The sequence below is a fragment of the Lycorma delicatula genome, chromosome 3 (genome assembly GCF_047948215.1).
Source record: "Lycorma delicatula isolate Av1 chromosome 3, ASM4794821v1, whole genome shotgun sequence".
Lineage (NCBI taxonomy): Eukaryota > Metazoa > Arthropoda > Insecta > Hemiptera > Fulgoridae > Lycorma > Lycorma delicatula.
Window position 1 is genome coordinate 185,799,958 of NC_134457.1, and position 17,203 is coordinate 185,817,160.

At 29.3% G+C, this 17,203-nt stretch overlaps 1 protein-coding gene across 1 annotated transcript in view; it reads right to left on the reverse strand.

Annotated features, from left to right (window-relative positions):
* Positions 1 to 10,873: 10,873 nt before the first annotated feature.
* The window catches only part of LOC142322280 (alpha-amylase-related protein-like), a 60,218-nt gene continuing 53,888 nt past the window's right edge, over positions 10,874 to 17,203 (reverse strand). The window contains exons 10-11 of the mRNA XM_075361188.1: positions 16,461 to 16,634; positions 10,874 to 11,086 (exon numbers count right to left, since the gene is read on the reverse strand). Of these exons, the coding sequence (XP_075217303.1) occupies positions 11,060 to 11,086; positions 16,461 to 16,634 (201 nt within the window). The 3' untranslated portion in view covers positions 10,874 to 11,059. The remainder of the gene's footprint in view (positions 11,087 to 16,460; positions 16,635 to 17,203) is intronic.

Genomic DNA, 17,203 nt, shown 5'->3' on the forward strand with positions numbered 1-17,203 from the left:
ATATTTCTGACTGAAAGCTCGTTTCGCCTGTGCTATTCAGCATTTTATATTGCTCCTGCTTACATAAAAATTACTTTTTAATATTAATTATTTTTACTTTACATTTAAAATATTATGCTGTTATCATTGATAATTATAAATCAAATTAAATAATGACCAGACAATTACTTTGAAGTAAATATTCGCATTTCATTACACATTTTACGCTATCGAAACTGAAAAATCTGATAGGAAAATGGGCGAATTTTTTTTTACATAAATCAGTGCCGGATTTACCTACGACGAGGCCCCAAGCAAATCGATATTTTTGAAGCCCCCCTCAAAAATGGTTTGCATGACAAACCAATTTTAAAATATACTGTCATTATAATCTATGCTATAAATATAAATGAAGCTTTTACATAATTGAAGATAGCAATTACAATTATACATAAGTTATAAAAATAATGCATAAAGTATTATAAATATATTCTTTATTTTTTGTTAATTTTACTTTTATTTTTCAAAATTTTTTGCTTCAAGGCCTCTGTCAAAGTGAGGCCTCAAGCAGCTGCTTGTTTTGCTTTACGGTAAATCCGTCACTGACATAAATAAACGCATCGAAAGTAGACTTTTAGTCGACTTAAAAAAAGGGATTTTTAGTTTTATTCGTATTATTATTTTTATGATTGAAGTCTTGTTCATCCTTCATTCAACTGATCGGTCTCTTAAGTAATTTTACTGGATTCTTTTTCTTACATAAATATTTTTTTAGCACGACTAGAAAAAAGGGCCGCCGCGAAAATGTTACATGGTTTATGTTTCATTACACGTGATTCTGCTAAATGTTTTTGACATCTGTAACTAAATTACGTTCATGAATTTAGCGTATTAACAACAACAATAACTTTTGCAACGGAAAGCTTCAAAATCCTGAAAATTTGTAGCTGTTTCTTGAGTTATGATTATTAAACATCTCTAACCCCAATGTTTCCTTTTTTATCACCAAACCACAAATATAATTTTTGATAAATCGTTCGTATAAAGAAGTGTAAATCGTTCGAACGAATGAATTGTTCAAAAAGTATAAATCGTTCATGCGCTGCGCGTAGTTACCCGGTGCACCACGTGGCTCGCTCTGCGCCAATAGCAGCTAAAATAAAAATGTGAGCGCATACATCAAACAAACAAACTCACGCGCCATCATTTTTACTTGCTTGTACGAAGTAAAGGAAGTATTGTGATCGCGAAAAATTTCGGTTTTCAGATATCAAAGGAAACATCCATTTTGACCATCTCTGAATCCGATTTGACTAGTGTCGTTGTAACGTCTATACATACGTATGTATCTCGCATAACTCAAAAACGATTAGCCGTAGGTTATTGAAATTTTGGATTTAGGACTGCTATAACATCTAGTTGTGCACTTCCCCTTTTCAATGCAATCGACTGAACCAAAACTGTCCAAAAAAGCCCAAATCCAAAACCATTTGCATTTTGGACTTTTTCTTAACTGCAGCAATACGCCCTGCCCTCATCGAGAGTTTTTCAACGATATATATCATATGTGATACTTATTTTTATTGGTTCCAGAGTTATAGCCAAATGAAATTTTAATTAATGAAACGTTTGGATCTTACAAGGAGTGCCGCCTATCGGTTCGAATTCGACGTCATGTACATATATTTTTTATTTATTTAAATATATTGATTTATAAATAATTATTAACCTTTGATTGTAAAAAAATTTACAATAAATAATAATTCAATAAATATTAAAAAATATGAAAAAAATCAAATATTATTAGTGAAATAGAATTTTATGTACTTCTTATTTTAATTTAAAATTTTTTTACAGAGGTTAAGGGTAATGCAACTTACGTTACCGATCACGATATACTATACCCCGCAGGAGGTTTATTGATAATTCATAACTGTACACAAAAACTGCAGAAATACATCAAATTTAGTGATTCCCAAAAAATAATTAGCATGATTGTAGTACGTCTTAACAAGTAAGTAAATTAATATTAATTAATATAATTTCTAATATAGTAATATAATTTAATAATAATTTATATTTATATGTAATATTATTAATATTCGGATATGTTAATATATCAGATGTATTAACATGTATTGTTAATAATCTTAATTATTAATATATTAATATTCTGTAACAATAACGTTTTATTAAATTTTATTGGAAATTTTCATAAATGCTAGATATTCATTTGCTGTATCTATCACACTGTAATTTATGCGACTTACTTTGCAAAAATAAATTTAAATACAGCAACTAACTTCCTGAAACTATTATTCATCTCGTTTTCGTCGTGTTGAATATGAAGTCGTTGTATTCTTTTTTATAATGTTAAAACCTAATTTAGTATACAAAATAAATTTCTTAGTATTAGAAATCTTCATCTATTAGTTTTGTTTTGTCTGTTAATAAGTTGTTTTTGTCAGATTTATTTTTTTAGTAATTTTCAGGTACTTTAAACTGTACCATTTTTTTACAAATATATAATAATAATAAGTGTATACTTTTAACTGAGTATTTGGGCTCTAATTATCAAGGAAATTTTGAAAGAATATTTAACTTTGTTTTTTCATCTAGTGAAAATTTATGTATTGACATATATTGTTGTTAATTGTAAGATTTAACATTTTGTACACGCAAAGACTAATCTAAGCTTTATAAGATAGGATATATTAGACAAAAATTTTTGAAATCTGTTTTTTATTGCAAGATAATTTTTATGAGAGATGCATTTGCTTGTTATTATTTAACTGACCTTATACAATTAGCACTTGCTTAAAACAAAATAATGCAATACGGTGAAATAAGTATATTACAATCCGAACGTCACAAACAACTAAAAACAATGATGAATGCACAATTTTCTCGGCTCATGTTTGTATTATGCAACATACCAATAAATACAGTAAACTAAATAAATAAAATAAATAATTTTCACCCGGAACGAACTACGATTTCACTGCCAACTCAAAACAACAAACGAATGACATTTATGTATTACGTAAAATAAAAACATAAACAATCGTTAAGGTCAAAATAATAATTATATATGTTTACTATCCGAATATTAATTGCGATTTCACGTGCGAATTAAAAAAAACAAACGTGTAACCTCTGTCAAGTGGACTGCCATGTCTACCATGACAACCAATCACGTGATCAGAACAAAAGTCATTTTGACACTAGACGAACTTTCGCCAAACCGTCTTTTTCGCATAAAATGAGATTTACGAAAAATCGCCAGTTGGTCTTTTCAGCATAAAACTGAACCTAACGGAAAATCAAGTGGTCTTCAAAGGGTTAATAACTTTTAAAAATTTTTGATATACTTTCATATGTTTTTTTCATTCCTATAGCATGTTCTATCGGTATAGAAGAAAACTTATTCGAGTTATGCAACAACACTGCCTTTAAGCTTCTTTTTGATGAGCCTATGAATAAACGCCGATCATGAATAACATATTCAGTGTCCAGTTTAGACATCAGCCCCCTAACAACATGACAGGAACAAATAAAATCATTTCTTCTAAAGTATTTCAGTAAATTTTCTTTCGATTCTATATACTGAAATTTTTTGTATCTTTATTTAATAAATTCCATTCTTTATAAAACGTGAACCCAGGAGTTGTGCATGTTGTTTAGACAAATACAAGTCACGAATTAGGTCGCTCAGTTCTGCTTATGTGATGAGGTGAGGTTTAATATTTGATTCTTCTGGAATGTAATTAATATCTACTGAAGTTGAAAGCTTCTTGAATACCAAGAAGCTGAAGCGATCGGAATCGGTCCGGATTGCTGTAAACATTTCAGATTTTTGCCACCAGTCTCACACGTGGTTTTTGGGCCCCAAATATATGAGACATTTTCAAAATCTTACGATTTGGATGCCATTTTTTTTTTATGAACACTGTAACAGTCCATTTTTTATAATTACTACTAACTAGTTCCTAAGAGTTAAAAATTAAAAAAACAAGCCTGTTAACCTAAGCCCTTCATTATTTATTTTTGGACCAAAATTTGAAAAAACAATTTGTAAACGTGACTTCAGTAAACATTACATGATTTGGTTATGTAACAAAATGAATTTTGAGTATGCTACGGTGAAATCTTACCACTCGCGCCACGGAGGCCGGCAAACATATTCGTTAGGAGCCGAATAAAAACACGACTTACCAATATGGCGTTGTGTGTCAAACCAATTTTATACGGACTATAATTACTTTTAATACGCGAAACCCTTTGCAGTGATTGAACATTAACTTAAACCTCTTCAAAAATTATTCCTTTTGAACTAAGCCACATTTTGATATCATTGTTTTTCTATAACACGGCTGGAATTCTTTTCGTTTAATGATAAGAAGCGTTGTCGAAGACAATAACCGAATTCTCTTCCAAAGGACATAATACACCGCTAAACTATTTCTAAATAATTCAAATTCGTGTAATTTTTTTACAAATCGCGTTTTTATCAAAATCTCACCTTTTTCTCAATTGACCTGCAGGGTTTTGTTTTTGGAGACCGTAATTCATTAGTAGATTCATACTCGAGAATCACGTTGTACACTGAAGCAGCACAACTTCTACTTACGTTAGCAGTTTATTAACATCTGAAATCAACGCCGTTTGATTATTCTGTAATTTGTAAGTATTACTCTGATTTTGTAAGCATTTAAAATGATGTGTTTTTTCGCACGACTTAAGGGCTTTTTTTCGCAGCCCACAAATCTTTTTATATATAGAAATGTTAAGTTCGTTTGTGTACGCTTCAAAAACTCAAAATGTTCTGCACCGATTGAGCTCAAATTTTAGCACGATATATAACCCGCATCAAAGATTGTTTTTATCTATTTTTCGCATCAGTCACATACCCGCGACCGCGAGAAAACAGTTTTTTTAACGGTCAGCTGTGTTCCAGAGACCGCGCCATCTGCCGGAAGCAAGGGGAACACTCGCCATACCAGCTAACGACAACCGCAGTCACATGTGAAACAATACCTGTTCCCAATTACATTGTTTATTAACAAAAAAAAAAGAGTTAGAATTGTGTGGTTTAGATTTAGATGCGGATTGCTTCTCACATGGGCAACTGTATGTTGCGTGTTCCCGAGTCGGCAAACCAGATAGCCTTTATATCTACGCAGACAGTTGAAAAACAAAAAATATTGTATATCCACAAGTGTTGCAAAATTAAACTTCTATGAAACGTATGCTTTGTTTTGTTTCTCATTTCTCATCCATGCAACCACAATGTACCACAGCGGCGTGACGGGTAGAGCTAGTTCTCTATAAAAACACCGGTAGTTTAATTAGTTGATCATTTAAAAACCCTAGAATTTAAAAAGTTTTTGTTAACTACTAAATAAAAATAATTAATTATTTTTATCAAAATAATTAATTTTGATAAATTAATAATCTTTTTATGAAATTTCCTACATGGTAAAGAATGAAAAAAGCTCAACAGGATCCAGAACCATGCGAGAATGTATTTTAAAACACTATTATACTTTCAAGAACAATACTTGAAAATATGGTATTAGGGTGTTGTACAATAAAAGATTTTGTCACTACCTGGATTTCTTAAAAAAGGTGTCAAACTCAAACTCAGTTATGCCATTTCATGAGGTATATTAAGTAGGATATTTATTTACATCATGTGAATTGCAGTACAACCTAAAAAAAAAAATACTTATTTAACCCTCATAAACATTCATCTGATTCAAACATTCTTCTGGTAGACCTTGAAAAACCGTATTTCAGGTTATGCGACTTTTGTAATGGCGGTTTCGTCTCCTCAGTATTCATGTTAGGCGAATGTTAATGAATAGAATAGGAGGTAGTTGTGTGTTTTATTTACAATTTCATTTTTTTGCAATCTAGTAAACTTTTTTTTTAAGTCATGCCAGCAGGTTTTTTTTATGAAAAGTATTTGTTTTTTAATTTTAGAATTAGGATTTTTCTAAGTTTAAATAAAATTTATTTCCACAAAATATAAAAACATGGAAAGTCTTAAACCTAGTGACATAAATCGTGTGCTTCAAGAATTGTATGACAAAAAGTTTGAGAATGATGCTCTTGACACTTTGATTCGACCTCAGAAACAGAAGATAATATTGAGAATCACTGTGTGTTCGATGAACTTTACCTCAATGATACTGATCCTATCTAGACAATATCTGACAATGAATTGATTTGTAGTGACAATTCTTATGAACGAACAAATAAAAACATATCCTCCTGCAAAGAAAACAATCTATTTTACAACCTTAAATCCTCGTATATTTCATCATCCGCATCAGCTAATCATTGCTCTCCTTCAGGCTCACCAGATATAAATCCCAGTATTTCAACTGCATCCAAATTTCAACCTGTTTCTTCTCTATCCCTGGTTCTACTAGATACTCAATCCAATAATTAAGGAGTATATCATTCTTTATCTCAAACCATAAGCAACGTAGTATTTCCAAATAAGAACAATCTGCGTGGGGAAAAATGGTCATAAATGGTCAATTACTTCTAACACTGTTTACTCCTCTGGAAACCTTTCCATTGTTTGTAACACCATAATAAATAAAACAGCCACAATAAATAAAATGGTCATTTACACAATTGAAGTAAAAAACAAATATAAAATCCAAACAGTTACTGTTTCTGCCACAAGCTTTCAAGAAATTAGTGCTTTAAGAGGGATATTAAACTTTATCAGCTGCCTTACATGATAATAGAAAACCAGTTGAAATGTTTGATTAAACTATCAGTGATACGCGCTATGTCTTTGTGATGAGCAGAGAATGTTTTGATTTTTTGCTGAATTGTCTTCGTTTTGATAGCCTATTAACGCGAGAAAAGAAAAAAATGACATTTTTGTTCCTTTACGTGAGATATGGGAAAAATTTATTAGTTCCTGTCGCAAAAATTACATGCAAGGTTCTCATACTTTACGGTGGATGAGCAATTGCTTGTGTTCAGATGACACTGCCCATATAAAAAAAATTATATGCCGTCTAAACCAACTAAAAATCATTGTGGTTTGTGATGATGCAACAAAGTGTATAATAAATTCCACTCCTTATTTAGGAAAATTTACAAAAACAAATAAACTGCCATTGACTTATTATTTTGTGACAGAGCTCATGCAGCCTATTCATGGAAGTAATTGTAATGTCACAATGAATAATTGGTTTACATCCACCTCACTGACAACAGATTTATTAAAAATTCATAAAATAACGATTCTTGACACTGTTCGCCAAAATAAAAAAGAAATACCTCCAGAAATGTTACAAAGAATAGGAAAATGTTTACTTCCATGTTTTGTTATAAGAAAACTATGTTATCGTATAAAATAAAACCAAAAAATAATGTATTTTTAATCTCAAAAATAAAACCAAAATTATCTTGCTCGTCTGACTGAAAATCTTTCATTTTTTTGAAGACCTACCTCTACAATTAAGAGGAAATATGTGGTTTCATCACAATGGAGCTCCAGTACATTTTAGTCAGTTGGTATCAGATTTCGTGCATGAAACTTTCCATGAAAAATGGTTAAGCCATGGAGGGGCAGTGCCCAATCACCTGACTTAAACCTTCTTGACTTCTACCTGTGGGGCCATTTGAGATATATTGTTTATTCAACTTCAATACTCAGCATTGAGGATCTTCAGCAAAGGATCTAAAATGGATTTCAAGAAGTTAGGAATAGTCCTGGAATTTTTGAATGGTTAAGACAAGCTCTCAGAAAAAACGGAGACTTGTGTAATTTCTAATGGTGGACACTTTGAACATATCTTATAACTTTTAACAATTGATAACTATTTAAAAAAAAAAAAGTACACCTAATGTTCTACAACAATTAACAAAAGATTATTACAGGTAGCTGTTTTATTTTTTTAATTATTAGGTTTATTATTGTGAAAAAATTATTACTTAATTTGTGACTAATTTACAATACTACAATTAACAATAAATAAAAACAACTAATATTTAATCGAACTGAACATAAAGTGGAGGACATGAAAACAGACAAAAAATTACATCAATTTTCTTCCATAACTTGGCTATTTTTTAACCAATTTTAAAAAATAAAATGTCAATTTGTTCAAAAGTAAAGGCTTAATACTTTAGCAAATAATAACATTTTGATAAAATTTATACATATAGAGATATAAGAGATTGAAAAATAAACATGGCCACCATTTTGTAATTTGCAAAGGTCTGTAAGTTCTAATTTTATGCTAACTTTAAAATTTATTACTACGTCGCTTTCCAAATATTAATGGAATTCCTCTATCCAAACTTGATATAAAAAATTTTAATAAAAATAACATAATGGTGAACCGGTGAGAACGAAGGAGAAATTGCCATTTTTCATAAGAATATTTTATGTTTAGTTTTACAACTAGAATCCGAAAAAGTATAGCCAGCCCACAATTTTATAAACACTGTATATCATATTTTAATTGATGTACAAAAAATCAAATTTACTATATCTATTATTACCTATTTATATTTTATAAATAGCTACTTATATATTTTTAATCAGTTTATACTGAGGGAGGGATATAAACTAAATTTGCATATAACATTAAATGTATTGGCCAGCCTGAATACTTTAAATTCAATAAAACTCAATAATAAATGTATTAAAAATGAATTTCTAAATATTATACTTGTAATTGTGCTAAAGATCTTTTCACAAAAATGTAGTTCTTTCATAAGTCTTGTTGCAGAGTGCTGGTAAACCTGACTTGAAATGATTGTAAAATCTGTTTGGTATGGACAAATAGTATATTTGACTTGTGCTGAATCAAATCTTTATTTACTTTGCCAGATTTAATGAATTTAAAATTGTCACACTGGTTGAAGTGTGTAACTTATCGTAACCTTTTTTTGTACTTGTAAAACATTTCCATCGTCTGCAAGGTGGTTAACATTTTTATACATGTGCGTGGATTTCATCCACTTTATTATAACAGTTAGTGTGATTTTTGTAAACAAAATAGATATTCTTTTGCAGCACATTATTTTTTAAATAACCGATTGTTTGAAAAAACAGTTGAAATCAACTTACATTAATGTTAAAAATGACTGAAAAAACTACTTTCAATTGAACATATCAAAAAAATATAAAATGTAAAAGTCCAGTATCAAATAAATTTTGCATAAAACTAATTTTGTAATGGTTATAAGGCCTTTTTTTTATTGCTCTGTTTCCTCATTTCCAATAATCACTTTCTCTTAAGCAATATTGTTCCACTTGCATGTTCACTGGCCTATCCATGCACTTTACTTAGACTAGCCTAATTTTCAGAAAATATTCTAAAATATCTATGCTTATGTTTACTGTCAATGGTTTATCATGCTTCCATTTACTGGAGGGTCTGATTTGTTCACTGAAAATAACTTTGAAAATCAGTTCAGTACTGGACTATCATTTTAAATGTGAATTAACTTCTCTTTTAAAAATACACTTTATATCAATTACCCCTCAGGAAACAGCATAAGTAATACTGTACTGGTAGCTGCAATTATGATACAGTGATTTTACATTTTTCTTTTAATTTGTTGAAACATTTTACCACATCCATAATAGAAATTACTAGAACAAAAAAAATTTTTCTGCTACATGCATTAAACATGATGTCTTATAGGTCATCAAAATTTCAAATCTGCAAACCAGAAGTGAATGGAGGGCGCTTTTTAGTTAAAACTGACTTAGTAAATCTAATTTTTAAAAGGGATATACAGTCTACAGTAAATTATTTTGCCTAATAACACCCTTTCTTTAGTTTTCTCATGTATTCTAAATCTAATTTTTATTTTTTCTTGCATAACAGTCTGCAGTAAAAATTGGCAAACATGTTTTTACTCATTTTTCCCTGGCAGGATGTTTCCATAATTTGTATATCTTGATAAAACTATTCACTGTGCTCATCGCTTACATTTCCAAGGTTAAACTCCTCTCAAAGTCTGAATCCTTCATTATAATACGTTGGCCATTATGATCCATTGTTTTGACAAACTTTTATATATAATGGTGAAAGATACAAATTCTTTGGATTCAAAGAGCTTTATAAATAACATTCTTCTGACCAGAATGAGAGCTTCTCAATTCCACCAGTTCTTTTTTAATGTAGTGGTTTCTTTCTGTCTCTACTTTCTTTCTTTTTCCTGTTTAGCCTCCGGTAACTACTGTTTAGATAATTCTTCAGAGGATGAATGAGGATATGTATGAGTGTAAATGAAGTGTAGTCTTGTACATTCTCAGTTCGACCATACCTGAGATGTGTGGTTAATTGAAACCCAACCACCACAGAACACCGGTATCCACGATCTAGTACTCAAGTCCGTGTAAAAATAGCTGGCTTTACTAGGACCTGAACGCTGGAACTCTCGACTTTCAAATCAGCTGATTTGGGAAGATGCGTTCACCACTAGACCAACCCGGTGGGTTTTTCTACTATCTTGACATAAGAAACAACAATACTTAGTATAACTAAGCTGCAGTTCTACTAAAGTGATTATCGCCTTTAGCTATCCACATAATGTGCCAAGAATAATTTTTTTTTCATACTTCAAAAACTTCAATTTGTTATACATCTCATCTCATCTTCATTTATAAAGTTTAATATTTCTGTACACGTTAATTTTTTTCAATTATTGAATTTATTCAATACCGAAATAAATTAATTCGTCAAAAACTTAATCCAGATCAAAATGTGATACAAAATGGTTACTATTTTAAAGAAATAAAAAATATTCTAGTGGAAAAGTATAGATAGCATTGTTTAATTGATAATTCATATTAGAATGTAAAATGTATAAAACAAAATTGGTTAAAAAAAAATTATAAAAATTTATGACCAAACTAGTATTTATTTTTTGTTTTTCAAACAAAGCACAGTAAAATATTATGGTAACCAAAATAATAAAATAATTATAATATTATTGGTAACACAAAATGCAAGATTATTTAATGACTTTATTTTACAATAATAATAATGCTAACACACAATGCAATTAATTATGTAATGATTTTATTTTACAATTCATCTCTGGTAATTTTCATCTGAAACAAATATAATTAACATTGAAAAGAAAATTTATATTGATAGAAATAACTTAGAACGCAGTGATTTAAATAAAACTTTTGGAATTAATATCTAATGTCAAGTTCTGATATTTAGCTCTCTTTTCTATTTTAATAATCAGCATATAAATAAAGGTCAGTATGATTACAATGTTTTAATGTTAATTAAGTTGAGATGATATGTTTGAAATCATTGTTTATAAACTCTTATTTTGGCATCACAAGTTTAAGTTTAGTTTAATGTGCAATGTACGATGTACAAAAATGATATATTTCAAAATTTGCCATGCAGAAAAGGCAGATTTCACATTAACACACTCTGGTTGGAAAGATTACATCTTTTTGACCAAAACTCAAATTGCCTGCCAAAACTCAAGATCCTCCTTATTGGCATCAAAATTTTAATTTTTTTGCTTATCTTTTCCAAATCTGTTGCGTTTTCAAGAGGTTATGGCTCAGGTAAATCTTCAACAGTGATGATATATTAGCCAGCCACCTATCATGGCTAATGGCTAATGTATGACTCTAGCTAAACTAGATGTGTCCAGCTAAGCTCATCAATTTTAATTGATGAATATATCTGCAATTATATCACTGACTTCAGTAATATTTCTGATCACTAACCAACAAAGCTTGTTCAAAAACTAATACTGGCTTGTATAAGTGTTGTTACTATCAGAGACCCAACCTAAAAAATTAATCACTTTTTTTTAAAAGTAATGCATCTAAAAAAACAAAAACCTTTTATGATTAAAATTTCTGAATGATGATTTAAATATCTTGTACAGTTTTATTGAGTTGGAGCTCGTATCTTTTGTTCATATATGAAGTGTACCCAGTTGCTATATTCTTTGATTACCAGGCCACATATTTTGATTTTAAACATGAAACCATTCCAATATTTGGACTATTGTCCAAATATTTTCATTGGGTTTAAGTCTGAGGAATGGCCTGGCAAGGAATTACTTTAATGTTTCATTAATTGAAAGATTTTTCACTTTTTGGCAATACTGCATGGCATCAAAGGCATCATATCTTGCTGGAGCACTCTTTTGACTTGCAGGAATTTGTTTTGAAGTTGTGTCACAACCCTTCCTGCAGAATCTTGATATATCCATCCCTTTTCAATATACAATCTACTGGAAGTAATGAACAATGAGGGCTTTCAAATGTGAAACAACTCCAAAACTTTTTTCTAGAGATTGGTAACCGATTGTTGGATATGGGCCAGTAATGTATGTTCATCTGATGCTTTTCTAATGTATAAAATCCTAAGCCCCTGAACGTAAAAATGTGACTGTTGAAAAACATAACATTTTTCCAGTCTTCTTTGGATCCAGTTTAGTCCAAAGCAAATAAATTTTAGATCAAGTTTACTTTTTCTCACTAATAACCAACTCTGTGCATTCTTGGAGTTGTATCCATCATTAAAAATTCAAAACAGAACAAAAAATACAAAATTATGATTTTGTAATAAAAATGAAATAGATTTTCACAAAACACTGTTTATAACATGAGAACTGCTAAATAACTGAAGAACAATAACCTCACATAACACAGATAACTTAAAGGATGGCTGTGGTCAAGTATTGTAGCCACAACATAGAAATAAACAAGAAATTTCCTGTTTTTGGATTAATAAGCTTGTTACTGTAGAAGCCAATAAAAGAATGTAGATTGAAAGTGACAATATCAAGGAGCCAATACAATTAGAATATTATTAGTCTGGCATAGTAAGACATTTAAGAAATTAGATTTCAGTTAAGAACTTGTCAAGAGCATAAAGCCAGTAGATGTCAATTAAATTTAAAATCATATCATAGTATTTAAAGCCTATTGTGAAAAAAAAAACATTTTTTAAGGTAAAAATTTCTGTTTATACAAGAAATCCAGGTCAATATTATTGTTATATAATTCAATAATATATATATATATATTTTTTTTTAATTTGAAAATTAAAAAATTAATTTTTATTTGAGAAATAAATGTTTATTTTAAAAGTTTTATTCTATCACTTATTCTATTGGCCCACCCACACATTTGATACCAATTAGAAGTTATTAATATAATATTTATACCAGTGACTCTAAAATGTCACAATGTGGCTAAAATTTTTTTCTTAGCAATGGCTTATACTGCATCATCATTATTTCACTGCTCTTCATTGCAGCTTTACATTATTTAGTTAAAACAAGCAAAATATTTATAAAAATTAAATACACATCATAAATTTTATAAATGATTTATCTAATAATACACACAAATTGCAGAATATTTATATTATTGTAAAATAGTTTTATTAATCCACTGTTAACTTAATACATTTGTGTAATTTGTCATTCTTGAATCTTATAAAATTATTGAGATCATTTGCACGCATTAGCATCTGCTTCATTAATCTAAAGGATCTGTGTTGACTGTTTGTACATACATTTTATACACAGTGAGCACTGTGTTATCAAGTCTGAAAACATGGATGTTTTAATATAATGTTATATATAAATAATATTATACCAGGTGATCATTTGAAAAGTTATCACATTTATTATTCAACAGTTATCAATCCCATCATATCTTTGTTTGCAGACATGTATCCCATTCTCAGTGGAAACATTTTTTTAAGTTATTTTCAAGGGGTGGAACCCATCCTCTCCGCTACACCTACCCCAACTCATCTTAAATGGTAATGATAACATTTAATTACATTAATTTATAACCAGGAAAAAATATTGAATTTTGGAGAAAAGAAATTAAAATCCGCCCACCTCTTCGCTTGGTAGGTGCGAAATACCATTTGGGATAGTACTTTTTTTAAATTTCAATCCAACAAAAATAACTATAAAATTACATGATATTACTTCTTCAAACATTTGAAATAATCATAATTTGTGAATTAAATCTGTGATTTTTTTAAAATACCATCACAAACTATGCCCTTAAATGTTCTCTAGGGTTGTTTTCTAAATTTTCAAGGGTTGAAAACTTATTTTATTTTAGATGAGACAATGTAGCTTGTAACATCTCATAGAAATCCTTTGCATGACAAGTAATTTTGTACAAATAAATAAATTTATTTTAAAATGTGTTTTTTTAGGTTATGTTGGGATACAGTGTTATTGATCCAAAGGATTAGAACTAAGATTGTCCATGCTTGATAAAAAAATATGGGTTTTAGGTTTCTTCAGCATTGAAAAATCGTACCAGTAAACATAACATTATAACACCATTAAACATATGAAAAACCAATAATAAGATACCAACTTATTTACTGGCAACATGCTGAAAAATTGATAACAGGTTATAATTTTCTGCCAATTATTGAAATCTTAGTTTCTATCGTAAATTTTCGCAAATTGTTTTCTTTCATATTATAGGTAATTAGTGGCAAAAAGTATTTATTTCATCATCTTGTTTTATTTAAATTGCTGTATTCTTTAGTTAAAATTGGAATTTGGTTTGTGTTATTGTTCTACCATTTGGCATTTCATTTTTTTAGTAAATTTGTCTCATTAAAATGACTTACAATCTGGAAGAAAGGACTGAACTAATTTTTAAAGAACAAAATAAATGTGCTGGAAGAACTGCCCCAGAGTTTAATGAACTGCATCCAAATAAAAATGTTTCACGATCTTACATTGTAAAACTTTTAAAAATAATTCAAAGAAACAGGATCTGTCATGAATAAGAAACGTGCAGGACAAAAAGGTTTTAGACAAATTAACTGGTTGAAATCTTGGGAAATGTAGTAGTAAATCCTCAGGCCTCAATTCATAAAATATCAAGTGAAATTGGGGTTTCTTATGGTTCTGTTTTCACTACATTAAAATTGAATAAATATTTTCCATATAAAATTCAACTGCATCAAGAACTGATTGAGGATGATGCTGACAGGATTGAATTCTGTGAAAAAATGATTCAATTAATTTATGCCAATTCAATGTTTATAAAAAATATTTGTTTTTCTGATCACCTTCTTTCTATATGGCTTTGTTAATAAACATACCTGCCGATACTGGAGCGGTGTAAATACTCATGTTTTCAATGTTGGGAACATGCAGCATCCTTAAAAAATAAATGTTTGGGCTGAGATTTACGGTGATAATATAAAATAAGTCCAGTATTTATCGATGGGAATTTGACAGGTGAAAAGTATTTGCAGTTGCTGGATGAAGTTATTCACCCACTAATAGTTGATTCCTTAGAAAATCAATTAGATGACAATGGAAACATGTTACTTAATAAAGACATGCTTTGCTTTCATCAAGATAGAGCACCTGCTCACTATTCACTTCCAGTTCAACAATGGTTGGCCCAAATGTTTCCTGGTACTGGATAAATAGAAGAGAAGGAGTTGAGTGGCCGGCAAAATTTGTTCATCTTACACTACAAGACATTTTTTTGTGGGGTCATTTAAAATCATTAATTTGTAAAGAAATTATCATGCTAACATACAAGAGTTGAAAAATGAAATTGTAAGAGCATGTAGGGATGTAACTAAAGAAATTTTATTAAAGTAAGATGTGAATTTCGACAAAGACTTTATTATTGTTTACTGGAAAATGGGAATCATTTTGAACAAATGATTAATAAAGATTAACACTTCATTTTATTGAGGTAAAAAGAATGTGTTTCATATATTATTTCTTAAGAACTTTTATTGTTAAAAAATTTCATAACAAAATTAACTAATTAATGATTTAAGCTTTATTTTTTAATTAACAATTAGTTTCAACATGTTACAAGCAAAGAAATAGGTAGGTAGCTTATTACTAGTTTTTCGTCTGTTGAACTGATGTTATAATGCTGTGTTTACTGGTAAGTTTTTTCAAAGCTGGAGAAATCTAAAACCCATATTTTTAACAAGAATGGACAATTTCATGGTTTAAGAAGTAATATCACGTAATTTTAGTTATTTTTGTTGGCCTAAAAAAGTACTACCCCAAACGGTTTTTTGCATCCTACACTCTGTAGGATGAATTAAAATTCACCTACACCCATCACTCTGATGGGTGTAGGTGAATTTTAATTTTCTTTTCACCAAAATTCATTATTGTTTTCAGGTTGCCAATTAATGTAATTAAATGTTACCATTGCCATTTAAGACTTTTGAGTTGGGGTAGGTGTAACGGAGAGAGTGGGTTCTACCCCTTTGAAAATAATTTTAAAAAGGTTCCCCTTGAGAGTGGTGTACATGCCTGCCAACAGAAATAAGATGGGACTGATAGCTGTTGAATAATAAATGTGGTAATGTTTCAAATAATTACCCAGTATATAATATTTAATATAACATAATAAATTAATGTTTCCTTTAATATTAAAAAGACACACGCATATCAGATGTGTATAAACATACCGAGTTGATATGGAATAAAGCAGCTCCTTCATAAGCATCCATATTTAATTTTCCCATGCCATTTTCATTGACACGGATATACTTTCCTGTGCAAGGGTTTTTATCAGCTTCCCAGTTATTATTTAAAGTTCCACCAAATACATCACAGTAGATACCTGGCTGTTTAAAACATGTCTGAAAAAGAAATTACTATATGAAATGTTTATATAAGCCAGAAATAAAGACAACAAACAGAAGAAAATTTTCATGTTATTAGTTTTCTAAAATTAAATATTACTTTTTATTAGTGTTGATGGTTTGAAATTTTCAATTCCACTAAGTTCATTTACTTGCTCAATGAGTACTTATTTTATTCCAGAAGTTGCATATTTTTTTAAAAATGTATTCACAAAATTAAAAGAACAAGCTCAAAACAATAAATAAGAGAGCAAGTTTTTTTTTTTTTTAAACAATGTAGCAATATATTTTTTCTACAAAACTGACTTATAAATATTTAGTTTTGAAAACTTTTAAAAGAAGTCTACTTTTTTAAACAACTTAAAGAAAAAAAGAGGAAGTTCTCAATTCGTACTTTGTTCCTGTATATGTTTTTTAATATATGTTCAAGAATTAACTTTTCACTTTTGTTTTATTTTTCTGTAGGGCTATTAATTTTTTTTTTTTAAATTAAAAACAAAAAATTAAAAATTTTTTTTCTAAGAAACATTAAAATTAATTTTATAAAAAAAAGAAAGATCTCACTT